The sequence below is a fragment of the Thecamonas trahens genome (assembly GCF_000142905.1).
Source record: "Thecamonas trahens ATCC 50062 unplaced genomic scaffold supercont1.50, whole genome shotgun sequence".
NCBI lineage: Eukaryota > Apusomonadida > Apusomonadidae > Thecamonas > Thecamonas trahens.
The window spans coordinates 192,961-206,819 of record NW_013657630.1 but is presented as its reverse complement, the minus strand read 5'-3'; the positions used below and the strand labels follow the sequence as shown (position 1 = coordinate 206,819).

At 65.7% G+C, this 13,859-nt stretch overlaps 4 protein-coding genes across 4 annotated transcripts; 1 reads left to right on the top strand and 3 right to left on the bottom strand.

The window, feature by feature from the left end:
* Positions 1 to 92: 92 nt before the first annotated feature.
* AMSG_09520 (CMGC/CK2 protein kinase) lies at positions 93 to 2,141 on the bottom strand (the record flags this gene model as incomplete). The annotated part of the gene is made up of 2 exons (XM_013898904.1): positions 93 to 1,851; positions 2,137 to 2,141. The coding sequence occupies 2 exons, from the start codon at positions 2,139 to 2,141 to the stop codon at positions 93 to 95; spliced, it is 1,764 nt and encodes a 587-aa protein (XP_013754358.1).
* A 75-nt stretch (positions 2,142 to 2,216) lies between these two features.
* On the bottom strand, positions 2,217 to 2,888 carry AMSG_09519 (uncharacterized protein; the record flags this gene model as incomplete). The annotated part of the gene is made up of 3 exons (XM_013898903.1): positions 2,217 to 2,509; positions 2,560 to 2,770; positions 2,844 to 2,888. The coding sequence occupies 3 exons, from the start codon at positions 2,886 to 2,888 to the stop codon at positions 2,337 to 2,339; spliced, it is 429 nt and encodes a 142-aa protein (XP_013754357.1). The 3' UTR covers positions 2,217 to 2,336.
* An 867-nt stretch (positions 2,889 to 3,755) lies between these two features.
* AMSG_12267 (uncharacterized protein) lies at positions 3,756 to 7,512 on the top strand (the record flags this gene model as incomplete). The annotated part of the gene is made up of 3 exons (XM_013898926.1): positions 3,756 to 4,250; positions 4,489 to 4,866; positions 5,377 to 7,512. 3 exons carry the CDS (start codon positions 3,756 to 3,758, stop codon positions 7,510 to 7,512), a joined length of 3,009 nt encoding a protein of 1,002 aa, XP_013754380.1.
* Positions 7,513 to 7,577: 65 nt separating this feature from the next.
* On the bottom strand, positions 7,578 to 13,555 carry AMSG_09516 (uncharacterized protein; the record flags this gene model as incomplete). Its single annotated transcript, XM_013898902.1, has 3 exons — positions 7,578 to 8,045; positions 8,072 to 10,802; positions 11,604 to 13,555. The coding sequence occupies 3 exons, from the start codon at positions 13,553 to 13,555 to the stop codon at positions 7,578 to 7,580; spliced, it is 5,151 nt and encodes a 1,716-aa protein (XP_013754356.1).
* Positions 13,556 to 13,859: the final 304 nt, after the last annotated feature.

Here is a 13,859-nt window from a genome sequence, read left to right as displayed (position 1 = left end):
CGCCCTGCTGCCAGTGGGATGCGGGCAAGCGCGAGCGCGCCCAAGCCGCGTGCCCGTGTCCTCCGCCACAGTGGCGGTGGCGGCGGAGGCGGCTACGCGTAGCCGAGGCTTGCAGCTTCAGCGGCGCGGCCGCCAACGAGCGCGGTGCGGAACGGCGGGTGGCGCGGGAGCTGGGCGCTGCTCTCGAGGTCGGGCCGGCGAACCGGGTCGAAGAACCGATGGGCGAGGGCCTCGTACGCGGTGAGCCGGACCTCGTGGTCCCACACCAGAAGCCTGTCGAGCAGGTCGAGGGCATCCGGGTGGGCGACGTCGATGTTGGACTCGTTGACGAGGCGGCGCCACTTGACGCGCTTACGTGGGACCGAGGCGGCCATGAATTGGGCGTCAAACTTGCCGCCGAGCGGAAAGTCGTAGGCGTCGAGGTATGCGGCGTAGTCGTCCGAGCCGAGGAGCATGCCGATAGCAATGAGCTGCGCCGAGTTGTGATCTGTCTTGCAGCGAAACATGGGCAGGCGCCGGAAGACGGCAGCGCCCATCATGCAGGCAAAGGCCCACATGTCGACCGAGTAGTCATAGTACCGGTAGTGGAGGAAGAGGTCTGGCGACTTGTAGTAGCGGGTGCCCGGCCAGCGCGAGTGCTTGACGTGCGGAAAGTAAAAGGTGCCAAAGCCCCAGTCGATGAGGCGGACCTTCCACTCGACCGGATCAAACAGCACGTTGGCCTCTTTGACGTCGCGGTGAATGATGCCCTGGGAGTGGGCGTAGTTGATGCCGAGGAGGGCGTGGTACATAAAGTACCGCAGCTGGTCGAGGTTCATATGAAGCATGAGCTCGCGCGGGTCGGCGTACGCCACATACTCAAACACCAGCATCTTGAGCTTGCGCCGCGGATGCTCAACCATGTCCAACAGCTGGACAATGGCCGGGTGGCCGGCGAGGAGTAGCAGCATCTTGATCTCCTTCTTGAGCTTGAGCGTGTCCTCCTTCTCGCGCCGGATGGTCTTGACCACACACAGCGACTTGGACGGCCGGTGCTGCGCGAGGTAGACTTGCCCGTACGAGCCCTCGCCGAGACACCTGTTCCAGAACACCCGGTAGAGCGAGTCGTAGTCAGACCAGGCGATCGAGGTCAGGTCGATGTGGAAGCGGTCCTCGTCGATGCAGCCCTCGTTGACAAAGGCGTACTCACCGCGCGCGTGGCCCAAGATTCTGCTCCGTCGCGAGCTGTGCCCGCCACCGGGCCTCGCCGCCCATTCAACAGACGACACTGCGGCCCACGCGTCGGACCGCGACTCGCCGCCCGAGCCGCCGGCCTCGTCGTCACCCTCGGCCTCGGAACGCCGCAAGTTACCGCTTCTACTTCCGCGCCCAGCCTCGCCACCAACTCCTATCCGCGCCCGCGCCATCGACTCGGCCTCCAGCACCGCCAGCAGCTTGTCGACCGCATCGTTGGTCGCCGCCGCCGCCCGCGCCCCGGGCTGCCGCAGCAGCCGCGCCTCGGCAGACCACCCGCCACCGGATGACTCGGGCGTGGCCGACGCTGTGCCGGCCAGCTCAGCCGGAAGCGCTCCCAGCAAGCCAGCCGACGCCACCCGCCCGGGCATCCCGCGGCGGACGTTCATCTCATCGGGGCGGACGTCAGCAAACGCCGCCCGCCCGTCGCCGCCCTCGCCAGCCGCCGCGGCCGCCAGCGGCGAGACCAGCAGCTCGGCCTCGACCGCCGCGCTCTTCACCAGCGGAGCAAACGAAGAGTTGGACGTCGAGGCCGTGGCGACAACCAACGGGCTCACCTCGGCAGCAGACCCGGGCCCAGGTCCAGGCACAGGCGCCACGCCGTCGTACTGCTCGCAACTGGCCGACGGGGACGAGGCCGAGCGGGAGCGGCGGGCAGGGGCGTTGTCGGTGGTGTACGTCCGTGGGTCACGGGTGCACCACCCTATCATGTTCCACATGGTGTGGTGTGTACACGGGTGGGTGTGGACGGAGGTGTGGAGGGAAGGTGTTCGCCAAGACCGGCTGGCGGGTGAGAGGAGTGGGTTAGGGTCGTGGTCGGGCTGAGTGAGTGTGGGCCAAGTCCCCCCCCCCTCCCCCCTCCCCCCCTCCCCCCTCCCCCCTCCCCCCTCCGAGCCAGCAGACGACATGACACGGCTCGCCTGCTGGACACTTTCCCTCCAAATCGCGTCACTGGTCTCCACCAATACTTTGCCCTGCGCCAATCGCACACATTCTCTTCACTCGCGCCGTCGCACCCGACACGGCACACCTGAGGTGGGCGCAGTTGCGCGGAATATCAGCCGGGAATGACGACTACCTCGGCCTACGGAATGAATATTCCGTTACATCTCGATGCCGAGCTCCGAGAGGGCGGCGATCCAGCTGCGGATAAGCACCATCTTCTCAAACCTTTCCAAGCCAAGACGGTAGCGCTTACGGGTGAGCATGTCTGTGGCCACCGAGTTGAGCCGTTCCACGCTCGCAGCTGCAGCAATCGGAGAAACGCCGTTGCTGCCTACATAAGACCGAGGATGTGCGGATCGTCACCGAATCGACACTTGGTACGCGCAAAGGCAAGGATCAGCTGAAAGCGCGCGTCAGGCGACAGCGTTTCGCCGATGGATTTGTTGTCGAAGATGGCCTCAGAAAGTGACTTGGTGTACTCCTCGATCAGCAGAGTGGCGGAAGGGCGGTTGCTCGCCTGCTGGGCGAGGGCCGTGCGCTGCTTCTTCGATCCGACAACACTGCCCGACTCGCTCGCAAGCCGGCGCTTGAGCTTGCGCAAACAAACGTTGAAGCATCACGATACTGCAACAGATCAGTATAGCATCCGGTCGTAGCTGACGGACCGGCACTGATGTTGTTCGCAGATGCGCACGGGCCCGGAGGAGCATCATCTAGGGCAAACACGATCTCCACCACCTCTGGGCCAGGCTCGTTCTCGTTATGCGCAAGCTAGTCATGGAACGCAACCACGACTTTGCTCGTAAAACGGCCTCACACATCGCGGCGAACGTGCTGGATCAAGGTGGTGCTTCATGTGGTTGGCAATGTTGGAGGGCTTGCCCATGCGAGGCAGTGACCTGCACCCCACACAGCATGCATCGAAACTTGCCATCCTCACCACCTTGATCTTCGTAAACCAGCGACCAGTACACGCTTAACTTGCTTGGGCTACAAACGCGCAAGTTGCGCAGCACGTCGCCAGCCATGATGGAGTCGAGAGGATTGCAGAACCAAGAAGCCTCACGATAACCTCAGTTCCGCGACATATCGCACATGTGGGGTACTCACAGGCCAAAAGGGGATACCCTGCCCTGCGCACACGGCACACCTTCCCCATCGCAGTTTGTGGTCAATTGCGCGCGCAAGTGGACCCACAGCCACAGCCACAGCCACAGCCACAAACAACCACACGCACTACTCTCCCCAGTCAGAGTCACCCTCCCCCAGGAGATGCATTCCCCCCCCCCCCCCTCCCCCCCCTCCCCTCCCCCCCTCCCCCCTATCCCATTCCCGTCCTCCCTCCCCCTTCCCCCTTCCCCTTCCCCTTCCCCTCCGCAGCCACCGCTGTCGTGGAGGGAGGGAGGGAGGGAGAGATTGTGTTTGACTTTGACGGACAAATATATTATTTTGCGAACGCGACCTTTGTCCATCCGTTCCTCCCATCCCCCTTCCCCCCTCCCCTGCCCCCCTCCCCTACCCTCACACACACACACACTTGACCCAAACACTCCCCCCCCCCTTCTTTTTGTTTTGGTATGGCTGCTGCACAGCGGACGGTGGCCGAGAGCATGGCGGGCGTGCGGCATACGGTGATGGTGGTGTCGGGCAAGGGCGGCGTGGGCAAGTCGACGGTGGCGGCCCAGCTGGCCGTCGGCTTGGTCGCCCGCGGCTTCAAGGTCGGCCTCCTCGACCTCGACTTGTGCGGGCCGTCAATGGCGCAGATGTTTGGTCTTGATGACGCGTCGGCCCACCAGGCCACCGCTGGCTGGGTTCCGGTCTTCCCGCCGGGCCACACCCAGCTGTGCGTCATGTCGATTGCCTTTCTGCTTGCCTCGCGCGACGACCCGGTCGTCTGGCGTGGCCCGCGCAAGTCGGCCATGGTTACCCAGTTCCTCCGCGACGTTGTTTGGGGCGAGCTGGACTACCTCATCATCGACACCCCGCCCGGCACCTCGGACGAGCACCTTGCCGCCGTCAAGGCTCTGTCCAACCTCGCCATCGATGGCGCTGTGGTGGTCACCACTCCCCAGGTACGAACTTCCTTGCTTCCCCCTCCTCCCCCCCCCCCCCCATCCGGACGCCTCGACGATGATCACTACTTGGTCCGTGTTATTGAGAAGACTTAAGACCTCTTCATCCATGAAATCATTTCCAAGAACTGAGATGCGCTGCTGTGCTCCACCGAGCCCTCCCACGCCAACCCGTGCACCCACTCACCTCTTCTCCCCCCCCCCCCCTCCTATCACGCGATCGAATCGATGTCGACAGATGGTGGCCCTGGCAGACGTCCGCCGCGAGATCACCTTTTGTGAGACTACCAAGATCCCTGTCCTGGGTCTTGTGGAGAACATGTCGGGCTTTGTCTGCCCGTGCTGCAACGAGGTTACCTACGTTTACGGCAAGGACGGTGGCAAAGCGCTTGCCGGCATGCGCAAGATCCCCTTCCTCGGCTCCATCCCCATCGATCCGCGCCTTGGCCTCTCCGCCGAAGCCGGTGCGGTCCTGGGCGCTGCTGAGTCGACCACCGAGCCGGCTGTCGAGCTGGCCGCTGGCGAAGATGCATCCGCAGGGGCCCAAGACACTGAGTCTGTGCCCTTTGCCTCCTCGCCTGCTGCCCTCGCCATCGCCTCTGTCGTCGATGCAGTTGTCGCTGCCACCTCTCAGGCTTAAACTCCCCTCTCCCTCTTGTCTCCCTCCCTGCAACCACATCACATCGCAGTACAATACACAACCCCCCCCCCCGCACACGCCCGCACACGCCCGTCTCTCCCCCGCACCCGATCCTCCGCCACAGCGCACGCCAAACCGAAACAACGCAAGCAAACCACCGGCTCTCTCTCTCACACACACTCTCTCCCTCCCTCCCTCCCCCCACCCACCACCACACACACACACATACCCACCACACTCCATCTCCAAACACTCTCTCCGCCCTCACCCCTCCCCCCCCCTCCCCCCTCCCTTGCGCCCGCTCCTCGGCCGAGCCCATCAGAGCGTCCACAGGGGCGGGGACTCCCAGGGCACCCCCCTTGCAGACTACACAGCCGACAGGGCCGAGCACACAGACCACCACCCCCACCCTCACCCCCACCCCCGCACCCTCCCTCCCCTCTTTCCTCGCACATCCTCCCGTGCGCCATGGCCCTCGCTGCTCAGCCTGCCCGCGCCAAGGCGGCAGAGGCCGACAAGCGCCCGCCGGCAACCGACGAACAGCCGGGCGAGAGCCCACCGGCAGCAGCCACAGAACCAGCCGCAGCAGCAGCCACCGAAGTAGCAGCAACTACCGCCGCAACTTCCGCCGCAGGCGCAGACCCTGGTGAGGCCGCAGGCCGCAGACCCGCCTCGCCCCTGGCTGAGAGCCCGCCGGGCGAAGAGCTCCCGCCGCCGCCGCAGGAGCTGGCCCATGGTGACAAGCGCAGCCGTGGCCTGCAGATGGGCAAGGCGCCCAGGTCGCGGCAGTCTGACACCGGCTCAGTCTCGGGATCCTCGGGCTCGTCGACCGCCACAGGGAGCTCGTCGGAAAGCAGCTCGTCAGGCTCGTCGTCGGGCTCGTCCGGCTCGTCGAGCTCGTCCGGCTCGTCGTCGTCGAGCTCGTCGGCCTGCAGCTCGTCGGGGACCGGGACAACAACCGAGACCGGAACCGGGACGGCGTCGACCGGGAGCGTATCCCGGGCGGCCCGGCGGCTCAACACAAGCCTCGGCGAGCTGGGCGGCGGTGGTGCTGGCGCTCAGTGCAGCCCGCGGGGAAGAGACACCGCCTCACCGCCGCCGCCACCGTTTGCTGCCGCCCGTCCGTTTCACTCGCTCGCAGAGCTAAAGGCCCGGGTCCAGCCGCCGCCGGACATGGCCGAGCCGCCGGTGTGGATGGAGGCGACGTCGCGTCGCATCCTGCCGTACCGTCGGCGCGCGTACTACCCGTACTCGTCCACGGCGTCGGCCATGCAGTCGCTCGACGAGGAGATGAAGGACTTTGTGCGCCACGTCTCGCCGTCGCCGCCCGAGCGCGCCATGCGCGAAGCGCACGTTGCCAAGATTCGCAAGTATGTCAACGAGCTCTGGCCCAAGGCCACCACCGTGGTCTTTGGCTCATTCTCCACAGACCTCTTCCTCCCGGACTCGGACATTGACATTGTCGTCTATGGCGTTCGGCACCCCGACAAGCTCAACATGCTCGCCAAGCGGCTCTACGCTGCAGGCTTTTGCTCCTACTGCCAAGTCATTCCCACCGCCAAGATCCCTGTCATCAAGATTGCCGAGATGCACACCTACTGCCGCATCGACCTCTGCTTTGACGTCCGCGGCGGCCCCGAGAACGCCGCCATCATCCGCTCATATATGGCCGCCTATCCGCAGCTCCGTCCGCTCACCGTCACCCTCAAGTATTTTCTCTTTGAGCGTCAGCTCAACGTGCCGTTCTGGGGCGGCCTCTCCTCACACGCCCTCGTCCTCCTCATCATCCACATGCTCAAGTACTACCCGCTCGACGAGGAGTTTGAGTCAGTCGAAGACGGCGAGCTCGGCGCCCGCCTCCTCCAGTTTTTCAAGCTATACGGCTGCGAGTTCAACACTGTCCGCGATGTGGTCTCCATCCGCCCCAAGGCCGGAGTCCTCTCGCTCGACCTGCCCAAAAAGGCCGACTTTGGCTGGTTTGACGTCTTCCGCGCCCACGACATTGCCATCGAGGACCCGCACGCCTCCTCCAACGTCACCGCCAACTGCACAAACTTTCCCGTCATCCAGCACGAGTTCAAAAAGGCGTACCACACGCTGCTCCGCTGCTCCTCCTCAGGCCGCTCGCTCGGCAACGCCCCGTCGCTCCTATCGTCCATCATTGACCCTAACGCGTACTACGCTGCCCACTCGCATCGCATGGCCGTTGCCGCCGCCCTCGCCGCTGCCTGTACTCCTCAACAGCAGAATCACTACCACGGTGGACCGCAAGCCGGCCTTGTCCTTGCTCCGCCGCCGGTTGGCCAGCCAGCCGTCCTGCGCGCTGGTCCGTCGTCACCCGCCTCTGCCCAGCACCGCGAGCCGGGCCTCATGCCCGACCTCGACTCGGATGCCCACTCTGAGTCCGCCTCGGGCGACGACGCCCATGACGGCCTTATCTCGGCTTCACCATCGCAAGCTGACCTCGACCGCGTCGACCAGATGCGCGCCGAGTTTGACTCGATGCACGTCGGCGTGACCTCCGCCGATGCACCCAAGGCGCAGGCGCAAGCCGCTGGCACGCCGACCGGTTGGGGTGGCAAAAAGTCGTTTGCCGAGGTAGTCGCCGGCAGCATTGAATGACCAACTCCGCATGGAGTTGCGTGTGAGTCTGTGTGTGTGTCTATGTGTGCGCTTTTGCTTGCTGCCTAGATAACCTCCACGCCCGGGACAAGCGACCCGGTCCGGGTGCGGAAGACGGGATGCTTACGGGCGCCGGCATCGAGCGGAGCGACCGGGGTCGCGTCCATAATGTTTGGCGGGCTGACGCGAATGAGAATGGCAGTGCAGTCGTCGCGGGCCTCGGATGGGTCGAGCCACGGGCGGTACGCCAGTCGGGCAGCCAGCCGCGAGAGCGAGATGCCAGCGCCGAGTGAGAGCGAGATCTGCTCAGCGAGCCATGCGTTGACCTCGGTCGCCGGCTCCGAGTCGAGCACGTCGGTCTGGTAGAAGAGGCCGTCGGTGGCGACCAGGATGGCGGCCGGAAGCGACGAGAGCTCGGTAAAGTGAACTTGCGGCGTGTTGTCGACAAGCGGCGGCGCATCGTCAGGCTTGAACAGCACGTCACCCAGCGAGGCACCGACAGACATGATGCGGTATGGGATGCCAAGCTTGTTCTGAAAAGTGCTGCCGGTGGCGCCACAAACGTCCGCCTCAGTGATGGGATCATCGCCCGCAGCGAATCGTTGGCCGATGGCCACGGGTGAGCCTCAGCAGCGAGCGCAGCCTTGACCTCGGTCCGGTCGAGCGGGAGCTCACGGATCTCGTAGCTCGGCAGCGCCACAAAAGAGCAGCCGGCGGCGTAGGCCTGGAGCGACCGGAGCGCGTTGCCTGGCGAGTCGTCAGCGGTCGCGCTCGCCACCTGCCACTGCGGAAGCTTGAGCGTCGTCGTCGCCGACGTCGCTGTGTCAATGGCCACGTTGGTCGCCGCCGACTGCGAGGCAATGACAAAGGCGTCGGGCTTGACCACAAAGTGGACGACACGCGGCGAGCCAATGGAGACCGACATGAGCCACCCGTCACAGACAACTGCAACGGCAAGGCCGCAACCGCCGTCCGGCGGAGGCGCCACGCCGGCCGTCCGCGCCGCAGCCACCCGCTGCGCAAATCGCGCCGCGTACGCCTTGTCTAGGTTGCTGGCGGCGGTGTGGAGCGCGGCGCGGAGCCGGGCCTGGACCTGCGGTGGCGCAAGCGAGAACTGCGCCGACGCGCACGCCGACTGCTCAACCCGGACGGCGGCGACAACGGCGTCGACAAAGGCCGGCAGGAAAAAGTCGCCAACTGACCGCGCCACGTGGGCGTCCACAACGCCGGCGACCAGAAACGGCGGCAGGCCTGGATCGGCCACGGCTCGCACAAGCAAGCCGTCTGACTTGAGCTTGTACGCCGTCGCCGGGTCGCGGATCGGCGTCGCCTCGACCCGCGACGGCGATGCGGCGGTGCCAAAGCTGAGCGACGGCTGAGAGGCAAACGGGACGACGTCGGCCTCGGTCGCGTGCGGAACAGTAACGAGCCGGCTGGGATGGAAGGCTGGGCAAATGAACGCCCCGGTCTCCGACTCGACGTACCCTGCGCAGTTGACGTGGAACTCGCGGATGCAGTACGCGCACTTGCGGACCTCGTTCTCGGCGCTCGTCGACGACTCTTCGCAGTGATAGCAGTACCCGAGCCGCTCCGAGCCGCTTGCGCCGTCGTCGTCGACGTCAGCCCTCGTCCGCGCTTCGTCGCACTCGTCCTCGAGAACAACCGTGTTGACGAGCGTGACAGGCGAGACGAGCGTATCGGCAATGCTAAACTTGGTCTTCTCCACCGATGCCTCTTGTGCGTCAAGCACCGCCGCGAGCGTCGGCTTGTCCAGAGCAGCGGCAAAAGCACGCAGCGCACGAGAGCCGCGCGGCAAAGCGCTCCGTCCATCGCCCAGAGAGAGCGGGAGTGGGAGCGGGAGCGGCGCAACGCCAGGCGCCTCGAACGGCGTTGCAAAGTGAAGGAGGTGCGACGACGGCCCGCCACCCAGCTCACCGGCCCACTGGGCCTGCTGCGCCGCAGTGGCCGGTGACGGCGGCCGCGGTGCGGCACCCGCAGACCCTCCGCCAAGCCCCGAGCCCCCAGCCGCACCGGCGGCCTTGCTTGCCGCAGCGACCGTAGCTGCCCGCTGGCGGCGGGCCACGTCCTGCAGCGCCGCAAGCCGGTCGCGGAACTCGGAGACGGCGATGCGGGCATCCTCTTCGGTCGACGAGTAATCAGACGAAGCGTCGTCCGACGACGACGCTTCGGAGCGCTTGGACGATGTCGAGCGCTTCGATGGCCGCGACGAGCCGCGCCGAAGCTGCCGCTTACGCTTGCGGCGCGCCGAATCGGAGAGGGCGGCAGACGAGCCGAGCGCGAGCGTGGCAAGCTCCTGGATCTTTGGGTTGCTCGGATCAAGCCCGAGCGTCTCGACCCGCCCGTTGATGAGGTCAAGCAGCTCGCGAACCTCGGGATTCCGCAAAATGGCAGGCTCCGACGGGTCGGGCTCGGCAGCCTTCGGCGGGCCGCCCGAGTCTGCAGCGCCTCCGGGCGCGATGGGCGCAGTGTCCATGTCCACCGCTGGATCGTCGGCCGTACCGCGTGTCGCTAGCGTGAGCGCCGGCATGGTCGCGAGGTCGACGATGGGCGCGACGCCGAGGCCGATGCCAATACCGCCAGCGCCGACCGGCGGGACAAAGGGGACGGACGAGGCCGACGAGTGCGAGCCGCGCCCGCGCCCACGCCCGCGCCCGCGCCCGCCCGCGCCACGCCCGCGCCCACGTAGGCCACGCCCGCGCCCACGCGAGGTGGGCGAGGTTCCCGAGCTCGCGGAGCCCTTCTTCTTCTTGTGGTTTGCACGCGGCGCCGGGACGACCGGCACAATGTTGAGCGAGTACGTGCCGTCCGAGTTGCGGAGAAACGCATCCGGGCGGGTTGGCGCGTTGGCCTCGTTGAGCTCGCCGACAGCGTCACGGGCGAGGATGCCCATGCGAACCTTGTCCTCGGTGTCAAAGTCGAACGAGGCCTCGCGGCCCTCGGCCTGGACCTGCAGGATGTAGTCGCGAACCTTGAGCACGAGGTCCTCACGGCAGAACCAGCCGGAGAAGAGCGTCGACCGCGCGCGCGTGACCGACCAGTAGTAGTGGTTCGGCAGCTGCGGGTGCTCGCCGCGGAGCTTGTTGAGCCCGGCCGAGACCTTGCGGCCCTCAATGTAGACCGACTCGAGCTTGAGCGTGGGGAACCCGTCGTTGTGGACCGACTTGCCCTTGCGCCCACCCTTGCCCTTCTTGCCGCTCTTCTTGCCAGTGCCCTTGGCCTTGGACCCACCGCTCTTGCCCGTGCTGGGCGCACCCTTGACCTTCTTCTTGCTTGCGGGCATACGCGCGGGTCCACTGCGTGTGGGGGGGTGCAGCGAGAGAGATGGTCGATGGTACCGTCGCGAGCGGGTTGGGCGAGGAGAGGGGGAAAAGCTTAGCAGAGCTAAACAGAGGCGGTAAAACGGATAGAGGGGCGGGAAGGAAGGGGAATAGGTGATGAGGAGAGACGCGCGCGATGGCAAGCGATGAAGAAAGAGATCGCTGAGGCGAGGGAGGCGACAAGCGTGAAAACTTGGGATCGAAACGATCATACGATAAAGGGGGTGGTTGAGTATGCGCATGGGCATGTGAGCTCAGACCCAAGAGAAATAGCGCGAGAGAGCCAGCTAGATAGTTAGTGCAGAATGTGTCGATACTACGACGCGTGCTTCCAGATGTGAGAGAGGTTGCCAGCTGGGGAAAAGGGGCAAAAAGGTGATTTCCACCAAGATGTGGCAAAACCTTAATCTCTGAGCCAAATAATTATATAATTGTACATGAATCCTGTAAATAATATGAGTATATAATTGAAGCTGGATATTTTATATTGAATCATCACAAATACAATAAAATATATAAAATCACACCAAAAGTCATCAACTGACGTTTTTTTTTGCACTTTTGAGTGTTGCGGTCCGTGGCCGCGCAAAATCGGGACGTCCGGGTCTCCCTTCGCTGTGGATCATCATCAGTGGGCCCTTTACCAATCTGCCCTACATCATTCCGTGGTGCTCTAGCCCCTGCTGTACCAAGTTGCGTCGGCCATCCCCTCTCCCTCGTGCTTGGGCCGGTCGCGGCGTGAGCGCGTCCCACCCGGCGCTGCCGCCGCCGCCTCGCTGAGGCACAGGCGTGACGGCCTCGTTGGCAATGTGGTAGAACGAGTCAAGAAGCGAGTCGAGGCGATTGATCTCAGAGTCAATTGAGCCGGCGTCGGCGATCTGCATAGGTTCCGCGCTGATTATCGAGAGCTCCGGCGTGTCGAGGCGGAACGTGGTTGCGGCGTGAGCATACTCGCGCTCCTCGCGGTGGAGAGGATAGTAGTCAAACGCACCGCGGAGCGAGAGTGGCGTCCAGTTCTCTTCGTCTCCAAACAGCGATGGTTCGGATGGCAAGCGCAGCGATGACTCCAAGGGCGAGAGTGGCGATGGCGGCGCAGAGACAGGGGCTGGGGCTCGCTTCTCCGTCTCCTCCGTCTCGTCGATCTTACGGGGGGCTGCCACTCGCTGCGCCAGCTCGGCGCCAGCAGCGGCCAGAACATGAGCGGGCTCGGCCCTAGCCTGAAGCAGAGCAATCAGCTGCTCGGTCTCCATGGCTGCAACGGCGGCCTGCACATCCTCTTCAGCTGGCTCGGCTGACTCGGCTGGCTTGACCGACTCGGCTGACTCGGCTGGCTCGACATCACGCTCGACCTGCTCTTCCTGCGCATCTCCCCGTGGCTGATGAGCCATGGCTACGTAGGCTTCGACCGAGTGCTGGCGCAAGGCTTCGTAGCGAGCGCGGGTGGCGGGGTCGGCTGCGCGCGGCGACAGGTTTGGTGACGGGTGCGGTGACGGGCGCGGCGGCGTGCCGGGCGAGCTGGTGGTGGTCTCGGCCGCGGGCGGCGGAGAGCGTGTGCTCCCGCCGGCACGCAGCCCAATGGCACGAGTGTGTTGCTCACACTCGTGCACCAGTCGCAGCACACCGTCGATAGAGAACGGGTCGCGGAGTGGCACCGGGCGGGTCGTTGCTGCGGCCGGCGGCTGCGGCTGCGGTTCGGTTCGGGCACCGGCGTAGGAGAGTGCGGTCGAAGAGCCAGGTGAGGTGTGGACGGTGTGGGCAGCACCGCCGTTGCCTAGCGCGGAGCGCTCGGTCCACCGCCACTCGCGTGGGCGAGCCGGATCGCGGAACGGGGTCGGCGAGCCGACGACCGAGGCGACCGCGGCGCGGCGGACCTGGTGGCCAACGGCAGAGTCCTGGCGTCGCGGGGTAAAGACCTCGGCGGAAGAGGCGGCCCATGGCGAGCGAGTGTAGGTGTTGGACGAGGTCGGCAGCATCGGGTTTCGGTCCGGGAAGATCGAGGCAGACCGTGGGCGGGCATCGTCTGCAGCCGGGTCGAGGTAGCGGTTCGGTCGGAGAAACGGGGCTGATTCGACGTCGGCGGCAGGGCCGAGCGACGCGCCAAGCGGCGGGCGGCGGGCAGGAATGTGGCCGACCGAGATGGGCGCATCTGCATCAGCCAACGCGCCGGAGCGGGCCAGTCCCGCCCGCGGCGCCGGCGCCACATACGCGGCGATTGACTCGGCAAAGACGGGCGGCTCGACCGGATCCAGGATACGCGGCGGCGGAACGCCCGAGAGCAGAATAGCGCGCATGTCACCAGTCTGCATCGGCGACGCCCGCGTCGGGTACGGTGAGACGTACGCCGGCGCGTCCGGATCAAGCGCCACCGGCTCGAGGAGCAGCGTCGACCGCGACGCGTGAGTCGGCGCCAGCGACCGTCCGCCGCCGTCAGGCGTCCCTTCAGGCGCCGTTGGAGGCGGCGGCGAGTCTGACGTTAGTGCAGGCCTCGGCGCAGGCGTCTGCGGCAGCGGCTCGGCCGTGTTGTACGCCAGGAACGGCAGGTCGGCCACCGCCGCCGACAGCGCCGACCCAGGCGGTGCCGAGTGCGGGCTCCCGCCGCCTGCCCGCCCCGCCGGCGCGTAGACCGTCAACGGCGAGCGCGGGCCGCCCGGTGCGTCAGAGACTGTAAAGGCCAGCCAGGCGCTTTCGTCCGCGCCGTTGGCCATCGGTGGGTGGATGTGGCGTGGAGTGCCGGCCTCGAGCCGACGTCGAGCTAGCTGGAGGAGCAGGCAGCTCGACGGCAACGGACAGCCGGCGGCCGAGCGGCGGAGGGGAGGGGGGGGGGTACCGGAGACTGGTTGCTCGGTCTGGGCCGAAGAGCCCCGATCCCACCCTAAACACACGCACACACACACGCACACACAGAGAGAGAAACATCATAGGTATCTCCTCCCCACAACCTGACCCCGCCATTCCACACTGCCCGCACCTACCCACGCCGCCCGATCCCTGGATTCCCCCCCCCCCCCT